Raw genomic sequence first — 12134 nt, 5'->3', positions numbered from 1 at the left:
GAACAGCCGTGCGTTGTTAACTGTAAACAAAGTGATCAGTGCCTCAGAGCCCACGATTCTTTTAATTTTGGGTATGTTTGAAAGTTTCCACAATAAAGAAATGTTAACACTGGCACCAAGAGGGAATCTGGGTGTTCATCGGGAAGGGAGGTAGCAGTGGCCAGGCACACACTCCCCTCCCAGCCCATGAAAGCCTGTATCACGACTTTGGGCCAATTAGAAAGGTGTCCCTCATGAGCGCAGGAAGAAGATGCACTCTGACTTGGCACCCTCTCCTCTGGGCAGAGGCAGCCCCACGCCACGAGGAATTTCATGCCCCTCTCGCCCCAGACCACACTGTACAGCACCACGTCGCTGCCCGGCTCCCCCCGAAAACTGGTCACTTGGCTTCAAGTCACCTTGCTGAAAATAGGATCCTCATTTGAGTGATCTTGCGTCCACTCAGCTGTCTCATAGGAAAAAAAATGGTTTTGTAAAAATTAAGTAAATTTAGTTTTAAAGAATTAAGTTCAATTTTGAAAAGATCTTTGAAAACAACAGCTGAAAAATGCTCAGCAGCGAACCCCACCCTTTCCCCGGGGACCTGGGTCCTGGAGCTGCTGCTTCTGTCCTGGCCTCCTGTGGTCACCTCCTCAAGCTCTGCCTGGGCTTGAGGAGGCCCTGGCCTCAGCGGAGCTGAGCATCAGCAGGCACGAGGTGGGTGGCTGTGCCATGGCATGCTGCCCGCCCCCAGGTACCATAGCCGGTTCCCTGTGTCCCCAGCACCGTGCTGTTGCTGAACCCAGTAGAAGTGCAGGCCGAGTTCCTCGCTGTAGCCAATAAGCTGAGCACCCCCGGACACTCGCCTCACAGTGCCTACACCACCCTGCTCCTGCATGCCTTCCAGGCCACCTTTGGGGCCCACTGTGACGTCCCGGGCCTGCACTGCAGGCTGCAGGTATGTACCTGGGGCCTGGGGCTCTGGTGGAGTACCTCTCCGAAGAGGTAGCGCCCTCTCCCTGCTTCATCTCAGCCATGGTCTCCAGGGTACACTAGTCTCCGGCGCCCCAGGTGACACGGCAGGGTGGTGGCTGGAGGGCGGGCCTCGTAGAGGGGGTTTCTGGTGCGCTGGATCCTGACCAGTGGGGTGGCAGCCTGGGCAGTGGGGCCGGGTGCTGGTAACTGGTGCCTCAGAAGATGGCATGTGCCACAAGAATGAGAATGAGCTTTGGGCTGAAGACCTGGCCTCTAGGCCTGGCTCTGTCACAGGTCGGCTGTGTCACCCCACACAGCTTCTTCCCCTCTCTGGGGCACAGTGAGGAGCGCTGAAGTCCCTCCTGACTGCATTGCCCCATGGCTCCGGTCCTTTCTCTCCTGACCATTTCCTGAGAATGGAAGGGCAGGGAGAGGCCTGGCTGCCTGGCCAGCTGTGGGTACGAGATGGGTGATGAGGCTAGGAGGGGACAGATCACTGCCTCCCTCAGTATGAAGCTAGGAACTGGAACAGGTGGACAGCTAGCTCACGGTCCAGGAGCAATGCCCATCTCCTCCTGGGGTTTCAGGCCAAGACCCTGGCAGAGCTTGAGGACATCTTCACGGAGACCGCAGAGGCACAGGAGCTGGCATCTGGCATCGGAGATGCTGCAGAGGCCCGGCGGTGGCTCAGGACCAAGCTGCAGGCGGTGGGAGAAAAAGCTGGCTTCCCTGGGGTGTTAGGTGAGGCTCTTGGGAGAGTGAGGTTCTCCCACATTCCCCATGGCCTATTCTAGGTCCCAAGGTGCACGGTCCAGGTGGGCCTGGCGGCTCTGCTCCACACAGTCACTCAGGGACTCAGCTTTTTCAGTATCTCACTGCTCCGTCATCCCCTGGGGTGTCTGTCATTCCTATCTATAGGGGCAGGGTGGGGGTGCCATCATGATGGCAGCTTGCGGGAAGAGGAAAAGAGAGTGCTTATGAGGGCAAAGCCTGGGCTTTTCTGTTGAAGGTGATGCAGAAGCTGGGCACATCACTTCCGCACATGTTCCTTTGAGCCCACCTTGGTCACGTGGCCACATCTTGCCCCAGAGGATCCTGGGAAGCATCCTCTCTGCAACTCTATTACCGTAGAAGGGAGCACAGATTTTGAGGAGCCGTTTGCATTCCCTGTTACAATATTCCTCATAAAAACCTTCTGGACTAGTACCATTATTCTCCCATGGGCACATTGTAAAATGAGGCTCAGAGGTTGTGGCTTGGCCACGTTCGCACAGCTCATAAAGGGCATGCCTTGAAAGAAGGGCCCTCTGGCTGGGAGCCCGCACCCTGGCTCTAACTCAGCCTCAGCCTATCCAGCTATGCATCCTTGTGCCGATGCTGTCCCATCTCTGGTCTTTTCTCCAAGGCAAGGGAACTGGACTGGCCAATCTCCAAGGCCTCTTCCCAGCCCTCTTCTCCTATCCTCCCTGTTCTTACAGACACTGCAAAACCAGGGAAGCTCCATACCATCCCCATCCCTGTCGCCCGGTGTTACACCTACAGCTGGAACCAGGACAGCTTTGGTAAGGAGCCAGGGCCCTGGTGACACCCATGCCCCACACTGCCAGAGCTGTCTTTCTGGTCCTGGGTCCGTGCGGCTCCCACCCCGTCCCCAAAGCTCTCCCATCTGAGCAGGCTCTAAGCAGAGCAAGGGGCAGTGCTAGGAGTCCTGGGCTGGCCCTGAGTCCTTCTGCTGTCTCCCCTCCAAAGGGAATATGGAAGGGGATTTGGGGGCCCAGACACCCAGACAGTGCTGGCCTTGCTTCCCTGCAGACATCCTGCAGGAAATCCTGCTCAAGGAACAGGAGCTGCTCCAGCCAGGGATCCTGGCAGATGATGAAGAGGAGGAAGAGGAGGAGGAGGAGGAGGAGGAGGAGGACTTGGAAACTGACGGGCATTGTGCCGAGAGAGACTCCCTGCTCTCCACCAGCTCTTTGGCGTCCCACGACTCCACCCTGTCCCTCGCATCCTCCCAGGCCTCAGGGCCGGCCCTCTCGCGCCATCTGCTGACTTCCTTTGTCTCAGGCCTCTCGGATGGCATGGACAGTGGCTACGTGGAGGACAGCGAGGAGAGCTCCTCCGAGTGGCCCAGGAGGCGCGGCAGCCAGGAACGCCGGGGCCACCGCAGGCCTGGGCAGAAGTTCATCAGGATCTATAAACTCTTCAAGAGCACCAGCCAGCTGGTACTGCGGAGGGACTCTCGGAGCCTGGAGGGCAACTCGGACACGGCCCTGCCCCTGCGGCGGGCAGGGAGCCTCTGCAGCCCCCTGGACGAACCAGTATCGCCCCCTTCCCGGGCCCAGCGCTCCCGCTCCCTGCCCCAGCCCAAACTCAGTACCCAGCTGCCCAGCTGGCTTCTAGCCCCCGCTTCACGTCACCAGCGCCGCCGCCCCTTCCTGAGTGGAGATGAGGATCCCAAGGCCTCCACGCTACGTGTTGTGGTCTTTGGCTCCGATCGGATTTCGGGGAAGGTGGCCCGGGCATACAGCAACCTTCGGTAAGAGCCATAACGGGAGGCATCGCTCTGCCCTGGGTAACAGCGTTGTTCTGCTGGTGGAATCTGGGGCCTGAGGCTTAGGCCCCAGAGGAACCAAAAGTTCCCTTATTTATTTATTTATTTATTATGATTACTATTATTTTGAGACAAAGTCTTGCTCTGTTGCCCGGGCTGGAGTGCAGTGGCATGATCTCAGCTCACTGTAGCCTGTGGCTCTCCGGTTCAAGCGATTCTCGTGCCTCAGCCTCCCAAGAAGCTGGGATTACAGGTGCACGCCACCACACCTGACTAATTTTTTTTTTCTTAGTAGAGATGGGGTTTCCCCATGTTGGCCAGGCTGGTCTTGAACTCCTGGCCTCAGGTGATCCACCCACCTCGGCCTCCCAAAGTGCTGGGATTACAGGCATGAGCCACCATGCCCGGCCCTCTTCTCACTATCTTCTTCTTGCCAGGCGGCTGGAGAACAATCGCCCGCTCCTCACACGGTTCTTCAAACTTCAGTTCTTCTACGTGCCTGTGAAGCGAAGTCACGTGACCAGCCCTGGTGCCTGTCCACCCCCTCGGAGCCAGACGCCCTCACCCCCGACAGACTCCCCTAGGCACGCCAGCCCTGGAGTACGTCCCCAGCCTGGACCAGTGGGGTGGTAATGTAGAGTTCTTGCTACCTGAAGGAAGCCGATTGGAAGTCATGGAAAGCAATCCCCTGTGTTGACAGGGCACCTGCCCCTGCCTGGCCCTCACTCCCTGCACTTGGACGTGACATTTTGCCATATGACAAAGACTGAAAGTTGTCATACTTCCCCAAGGGCAGGGAGAAGCTCAGCTTGGGGCTGCAGGTGCCATCCAAGGCCCTGGAGCTAGGATGGGCAGGCTTCCTGGGGAGCTGGGAATGACTCTTGTCCCTCGCCCTAGGAGCTGGGCACCACCCCATGGGAGGAGAGCACCAATGACATCTCCCACTACCTCGGCATGCTGGACCCCTGGTATGAGCGCAATGTGCTAGGCCTCATGCACCTGCCCCCTGAAGTTCTGTGCCAGGTAAGTGACCCCTGAGGTTGTGGAACAGGGCCCACTGGCTGCAGTCACCCAGCCTCACTTAGAAGGCCCTGGATTTAGGGAATCCAGCTTGAGGCCCCCATGGAAGACCTGGGCCCTCTTGGAAAAGATCAGGGAGTGTGGGTGAGAAGCAGGACTGAGCCTGAACTCAGGACACTGAGGGCAAGAGCTGGGGTCACTGCAGTGATAGAGGAGGGGCCTCAGAAGGGTCCAGGGGACCTCAGATTTCAGTCCCCTTCCTCAACTCCCACCCTTGTCTGGCTAAGCCAGAAGCCTCCCCGGAGGCTGGTGGGTCAGGTGAGGGGCATGGAGGCTGGGCACCGGCCCTCCCGTGCTTCCTGCTTCCACCTCACCAGCTCCCCCTGGCTGGCTGCCTCTATGTCTCTCTTCTATCTTCCTCCCTAATTCTTGCTCCTTCTTGCCATCTATCCACCCACCCATCTGGATTGGCTGCCCCTTCCCTCTGGTCACAGCAGTCCCTGAAGGCTGAAGCCCAGGCCCTGGAGGGCTCCCCCACCCAGCTGCCCATCCTGGCCGACATGCTACTCTACTACTGCCGCTTTGCCGCCAGACCGGTGCTACTGCAAGTCTATCAGACGGAGGTAAGGCCTCCCTGACCCGCACCGCCTCTCCCCCACCTGCCGGGCCTGCAAGTCCCCACCCCTGCCTTGGGACAGCCAGCTGGTCTATGCTGGAGGAGCCGAATGGGCCCCTCCAGGGGGTTCACAATGATGTACATGCTCCTGCACTCTCCAGCTGACCTTCATCACTGGGGAGAAGACGACAGAGATCTTCATCCACTCCTTGGAGCTGGGTCACTCCGCTGCCACACGTGCCATCAAGGCTTCGGGTGGGTACTGCCTGAGCAGAGACAGGCGGGGAGGCGGGGCCTGGGACGCGAAATGCGGAGCTCTGGGGAGGTGGGGTTACCTGGGAGGTGGGGCCATGGGAAGGCGGGGTTGCACAGGAGATGGGGCCATGGGAGGGCGGGGTTACCTAGGAGGCGGGGCCACGGGGAGGCGGGGTTGCCCGGTAGGTGGGTCCCTGGGGAGGCAGGGTTACTGAGAGGCAGGGCCATGGGGGGGGCGGGGGTTACCCAGGAGGCGAGGCCATGGGGAGGCGGGGTTACCCAGGAGGTGGGGCCATGGCAGGGCGGGGTTACCCAGGAAGTGGGGCCCTGGGGGTGCTGGATTACCCAGGAGGCGAGGCCATGGGGAGGCGGGGTTACCCGGGAGGTGGGGCCCTGGGGAGGCGGGACCCTGGGAAGGTGTGATCACAGCAGAGATGAGGCCCTGGAGTGATGGGTTCACTGAGGAGGTGGAGGCCCCCGGAAGGTGGAGTCAGAGAGAGATGCAGGGCCTTGGTGAGACAGATCCCTAGGGAGTCACGGTCAGTGTGGCAGGGGATGGGGAGGTAAGCCCCAGGGAGGCAAGGCCACTGCGTTCGTGAGGAGCCTGGGAAGCCAGAGGGAGTGAAGGGTCTGTCTGTGTGTGGCACAGGTCCTGGCAGCAAGCGGCTGGGCATCGATGACGACCGGGAGGCTGTTCCTCTAACACTACAGATTATTTACAGCAAGGTAAGACCCGGGCTGGGGCTCCTTCCCCTCCAGGATCTGCTACTGATCCTTCCTCTGCCAGAGCCTGGGCCCAGAGCTGGACTTGTGTGTTCCTGGGCCCCAGTCTTTATGCTAGAAGGCCACAGCAGGCTCCCCTGGATGCTCAGAGAAGCAGAGAGGGGAGGGAGTGGATATCTCTGTGCTTCTTGGCCTCCAAAGCCTCTCTCCCACCATGTGCTCTGCCCTCACCTGAATGCGCTCAGCAGCCCAGGGGTAGGGGTCTGCTGGGCCTGGCTACAGGGCTGGGGCTGAGAGGGGGCAAGGGAAGCCTTCCAGAGGCACTTGAGGGAGAAGCCAGGGTCTCGGGGGGGCCAATGTGCCTGGCAGGCTGCATGCAAGGTGGGATTGGCATGAGAAAGGAGTGAGGAGAGTTGTAGGGAGGTGGAGGGCTGTCGGTGACAGGCCAGAAGACGTGAGTTCTCTGAGCAGATCACATCCCAGGTTCTAGGCTGAGGGAAGCTTGGCCTCAGAGGTGGGCTCCTTCCTTCTTTCCTGCCTCCTTCCCTTTCTTCCTTCGGCCATTCCAAACATATCCTCTTAGCACCTGCCCATGCCACCTCTGTGCTGGGCAGAGGAAAAGAGGGGTTGAGCAGGGAAGCCTAGGCCTCACTTTAGCTTGTCTAGAGGAGGGAGACAGGTAAGAAATGAGGAAACAAAGAAATAGCCAAGATAATTCCAGACAGTGGCAAGTGATGACAAGGCAATAAAACAGCAGATGGACGGTGGCGTTGGGGCTGCGGTGCATTTGGCAGTGAAGAAGGTGGGCAGGAGGCACCAACACTCACTGCAGCCACATGCCAGGTGCTTGCTAGACATCTTCCACGGCCCAGGCACTGTTCTAGGCCCTGGAGCCTTCCTAAGAGTGAACAAAGGACAGACGTGGTCCCCGGAGACATGCTGGCCCCCTGGAGTGGGCGGTAGGCATTGGTTAGGTGATGCACACGATGTAAAATTACAACTGTGACACACAGATGGAGGAGAGGGACACGGGATGTTCCTAAGTGGTGAACTGAACCCAGTCAGGAGAGTTAGTAGTGAAGGCTTCCTTGAGAAGGGACCTGAGTTAATATTGGAGGGAAAACCAGGAGTTAATTAGGCTGAGAAGAGAGGTGAGTGCTCTCGCGGCAACAGGAACTGCATGTGCAAAGGTCCTGTGGTGGGAGGCAATGTGAACACCTCAAAGCACTCTGAAAGAAGACGCCCGGGCTGGAGCAAAGACAGCCGGTGGGAACATGATGCCGAGGTGAGGCTAAAGAAATGGGGGGACCAGCATACCAAAAGCCTTCATTGCAGTGAAAGGAGTTTTTTCTTTTTCTTTATTTCTTTCTTTTTTTTCTTTCTTTTTTTTTTTTTTTTTTTTTTTTTTTTTTTTTTTTTTTTTTTTTTTGTCACAGTCTCGCCCTGTTTCTCAGGCTGGAGCGCAATGGTGCAATCTCAGCTCACTGCAACCTTCACCTCCCTGGTTCAAGCAATTCTCCTGCCTCAGCCTCCCGAGTTGCTGGGATTACAGGTGCCTGCCACCACACCCAGCTAATTTTTTGTATCTTTAGTAGAGACGGGGTTTCACCATGTTGGCCAGGCTGGTCTCGAACTCCTGACCTCGTGATCCACCTGCCTTGGCCTCCCAAAGTGTTGGGATTACAGGCATGAGCCACCACCACGCCTGACCCAATGAAAGGAATTTTATCCTGGTCCTAAGAGCAGTGGATATCCATTAAGGAGGCTTACGTTTGTGGTGGGGCTGTGAATGCTTGTGACATGATCAGATCTGAGGCTTGGAAGCTCCCTCTGGCCGCTCTGTGGAGGAGAGACTGGGAGGGTCCACAGGTGATGCGGGAAGGCCAGTTAGGAGGCTGCTGCCATGGTCCAGAAGAGAAATGAGGGCAGCAGCCTGCACTAGGGTGGTGGTGGCGGAGCTGGGAAGGAATAGGAGACAGATGGGAGTGATGTAATCAGCAGGGCTCATGGGTGGGTTAGGAAAGGAGAGGCCAGACTCCTGGAATTGCGCCTCTGTGACTGGCAGCACCGTCTTCTCAGGTGAGGACCACGGGAAGAGACCCGGATCCAGTTGGGGAAGATCCTGAGTTTGGATCGGGTCATATTATTGAGGTGGAGAGGCCTTGAGAGGTATAAGGAGACAGTGAGAATAGGCGGCTGGCTGAACGGGCCTGACTTTGTGGTGAATACGAAGATGGGTGGACAGCTGCTGTGGAAAAAGGTCACGGAGGAGACTCCTGAAGGGGGGAAGCAGGGAATACAAAGAGGAGAGGACCAAGGGGAGAGGCTTGAGCCCTTCATGATGAAGGGTGGGCAGAGGGCGGCGATCCAGCAAAGCAGAGAGGCACCAGCCAGAGAGGCACTAGGGAAACCAGGAAGGCGCCATCACGAAAGCCCAGGAGAGGCTTTCAAGGAGGGGAGAGCCGAGAACTATAAGGTCAAGTAAGCTGAGGACCAACAAGTGTTCTTGGGTTTAACAACAAGGAGGTCCCTGATGACAGAGACATTCACACAAAGACTTGAAGAGGGGGTTCGGGTCTGGCTGTGCCAGAAACAGCATGTCTGTGGGCCCGTCCCTTCCTCACTCTGGGCCCGGCAGGAGAACCTCAGGACCACCTCTGCAGGTGCTCTCAGCTCTTGTACCTTTCAACCTGGTCACAGAGGCTAGACCAAACCAGTGATGTGAGCTCCTACCTAGAGTCATCCAGGTCCATCCAGGGTGGCACAGGGGCCCTGGTGAACAAGAGAGAGCTTTCTGGGGACATGCTGACTAGAGGCAACCCCCTGTCACTGATGGGCCTTCAAAGAGAAGGTGGCAGGCGTGGGGGCCTCTGGACCCAGAGGGTCTGGCTATGCTGCATTTCCAGGGGGCCATCAGTGGACGAAGTCGCTGGAGCAACCTGGAGAAGGTCTGTACCTCCGTGAACCTCAACAAGGCCTGCCGGAAGCAGGAGGAGCTGGGTGAGTGGGGTGGGCAGGGTGGGGTCACAGTAGGGAGGTGCTCTGAGCCTGGCCTGAGTGCCCTTGCCCTTCAGATTCCAGCATGGAGGCCCTGACGCTAAACCTGACAGAAGTGGTGAAAAGGCAGAACTCCAAATCCAAGAAGGGCTTTAACCAGGTACCGGCTTCCCTGTCCTTCCAGCCATACCCTCAAGAGACTTATTGGAGCATGCATGTGTGTATGTGTGTACGTGCGTACATGTGTGTGCACATGTATGTGTGTCCATGTGTGCACATGTACGTCCATGTGTGTACAGACGTATGTGTGTGTGAGACAGAAAGAGGAGAGGTGGGGAGGAGAGGCAGGGTGAGGGGTGTGATTTGGGGATGTTTGAGGGGTGTGGAGTGTTGTGGGGTGTCGGGGAGGTAGGGGTACCCTGTGAGAGGACGCGTGTATGTGGAAAAGTTATGGGGTGGGTACCAGGAGAGTCCTAAGACTCTGAGACCAAAGAAAGCAGGCTCTGCATCAGGGGACCTGGGGCTGCCCCGGTGAGGGCAGCAGGCAGGGCAGAGTCTCCTCAGGGGGCACTTGATTCTTCCAGATGCTGGAGAGGAGGCAGGGGCTGATGGAGGCCTCAGGCTCCCTCCCCTGACCTGGCCATTAACCCTGGAGCACGGTCAGACAAACCCCTGCCCTCCCACACCCCCAGAAGCGGATGGGCAAAACAGAGAAAGAACTGCCAGGGGCTGGCAGTGTTGTGTGGCCAGGGATTTGGGGCTGACCTGGACCTTCCTTCCAGATTAGCACATCGCAGATCAAAGTGGACAAGGTGCAGATCATCGGCTCCAACAGCTGCCCGTTTGCTGTGTGCCTGGACCAGGATGAGAGGAAGATCCTGCAGAGTGTAGTCAGGTAGGAAAGGGGCATCCCAGGGAGGGGAGCAGTTTCTGCTCCCACCAACCCAGAGGCTTGGAAGGAGCTGGAGGGTTGGGGGCTTGCTCTGATCCCTGGCCCCTGCCCTGCCCCACAGATGTGAGGTTTCACCCTGCTACAAGCCGGAGAAGAGCGACCTCTCCTCGCCACCCCAGAGGCCTCCCGACCTGCCGGCCCAGGCCGCGCCTGATCTCTGCTCCCTTCTCTGCCTGCCCATCATGACTTTCAGTGGAGCTCTGCCCTAGTGTGGGCCCAGCGCCAGACTGGACAGAAGCCCTGGGGCAACCTCCTGTGTGAGCCCTGGGACAGTCCCTGTCTGCGGAGAACGGAGTGGTCCTGTGCAGAGACAGAGTCCCACTGTGGGTCCTGCAATGGGCAGGGTGTTGGGGTACAAGGTTTCTGGGGTCTCAGCGTTCTGGGAAAGGAACAGCTATCAGGGAGAGAAAGGCCAGACCCCATAGCCTCTCAGATTCCTCGCAGTAGAAGGAGAAGGATGGATAAATTGACCTCCAAAGTCCCTGACCACTAGCATGGTCTAGGATGCTTTCTAGAAGGAAGATCTGAGGCTCTGGTGCTCAGGGGGATGGCTTGGGCCTTTTCTCTCAACGTTGGCTGAGCCTACCCCTTACTTTGTCAAAGACTTGAGGACCCTGTATGTCTGGAGTTCAGTCCCCTCCTCTCTGGGGGCTCAGGTGACTGAAATGTGGATGAAATATTTCTCTACTTCAAGACCACCTCTCCCTCCAAACATACACACACACACACACACGCACACACACACACCCCAGCAATTTCTCTCTGTCAGGTTTCCTGATTCTCTGGAAGAACAGCACTAATGCTGCACCTGTCTACTCTCAGAACCCAGCACAGATTGTCTCTTGATCTCCTTTTTGGATCTGAGATTCTTGGAAGACAGTATAGGCTTAAATTCAGTAGCAGCTCCGTTCTAGCTAAATCACCAGAGGAAGTTAATTACCTTTGAGCCTCCATTTCCTCAGCACTAAAATGGAGTGGAGAGTTGAGGTGGAAATAAGACATCGTGAAAAGGTGAAATTATCTGCAAAGCACCTAGCCCAGTGCTGAGCTCCCAGTAGGTGCTCAGTAAAGCTTAGCACCTGACTTTCTGAACACTGATTCCTCCTGTTTGGAGCCACTGGGATACTCTCACCTCCGTTGGGATGCTCCTCACTCCTTCCCAATTCATGGCTGAGGCAGAACCCAGACTGAAGGGGGAAAAGACGTTCCAGACATTCCAGAGACCTTCATCAGGGTAAGGGGTGGGCTGCTCAGGGGCCCCACCCTTCAGCCCCTTCTGTATCACATTGGGCCTCCCACTCCCATCTCAATCTTTGTGTGCAAAATCTTCCATGCCCGCAAATTCACTGGCACTCTTCTGGCACCTGGGCAAGATCCCAGAACAGAGGATGGAGTGACCGGTCTCACAGAGCTTAGTGCCCAACTCAGGGGAAATGGCACTGGTGCCTGGGACATGGTCAGCCTAGGACAGGACATGAGAGTCTAAGATTCAAAGAGAGCAGCTTGAAGTGGTTTAAGAAGCTAGAAACCAGCGTGGACTAGAGAGATGGGACAGAAGTCAAGACCAGGATTTGGACTGATAGACGTGGAGAAAGCAGCCACGGAAGCATGAACTGTATCCCGCACAAAGTCCCTCTTCCCCTCCTCCTAACTCATTATGCCCAAAAGGTCTTACATGAAATTCCAGCCCAGAGTACTCATGACTTGAGAGATGTGGACAGAGCCAGCTTCTACCTTGCCTGGCCATTTATCCCGTCTTTTTTTTTTTTTTTTTTTTTTTGACAGAGTCTCGCTCTGTCGCCCAGGCTGGAGTGCAGTGGTGCAATCTCGGCTCACTGCAAGCTCCGCCTCCTGGGTTCACGCCATCCTCCTGCCTCAGCCTCGCGAGTAGCTGGGACTACAGGTGCACGCCGCCACGCCCGGCTAATTTTTTGTATTTTTAGTAGAGACGGGGTTTTACCGCATTAGCCAGGATGGTCTCGATCTCCTGACCTCGTGATCCGCCTGCCTTGGCCTCCCAAAGTCCTGGGATTACAGGCGAGAGCCACCGCGCCCGGCCTCTCCCC

General features: G+C 57.2%; 1 protein-coding gene across 1 annotated transcript in view; it reads left to right on the top strand.

Moving 5' to 3' along the window:
* The window catches only part of PIK3R5 (phosphoinositide-3-kinase regulatory subunit 5), a 31643-nt gene extending 20827 nt beyond the window's left edge, over positions 1-10816 (top strand). The window contains exons 7-19 of the mRNA XM_025362364.1: positions 763-937; positions 1542-1695; positions 2433-2516; positions 2767-3490; positions 3943-4105; positions 4403-4528; positions 5020-5148; positions 5303-5396; positions 6046-6122; positions 9026-9119; positions 9194-9276; positions 9899-10011; positions 10130-10816. Of these exons, the coding sequence (XP_025218149.1) occupies positions 763-937; positions 1542-1695; positions 2433-2516; positions 2767-3490; positions 3943-4105; positions 4403-4528; positions 5020-5148; positions 5303-5396; positions 6046-6122; positions 9026-9119; positions 9194-9276; positions 9899-10011; positions 10130-10277 (2164 nt within the window). The 3' untranslated portion in view covers positions 10278-10816. The remainder of the gene's footprint in view (positions 1-762; positions 938-1541; positions 1696-2432; positions 2517-2766; positions 3491-3942; positions 4106-4402; positions 4529-5019; positions 5149-5302; positions 5397-6045; positions 6123-9025; positions 9120-9193; positions 9277-9898; positions 10012-10129) is intronic.
* Positions 10817-12134: the final 1318 nt, after the last annotated feature.

This window comes from Theropithecus gelada, chromosome 16 (genome assembly GCF_003255815.1).
Source record: "Theropithecus gelada isolate Dixy chromosome 16, Tgel_1.0, whole genome shotgun sequence".
Lineage (NCBI taxonomy): Eukaryota > Metazoa > Chordata > Mammalia > Primates > Cercopithecidae > Theropithecus > Theropithecus gelada.
Note: the sequence above shows the minus strand (reverse complement) of the source record. Positions and strands in the feature narration are given on the sequence as shown.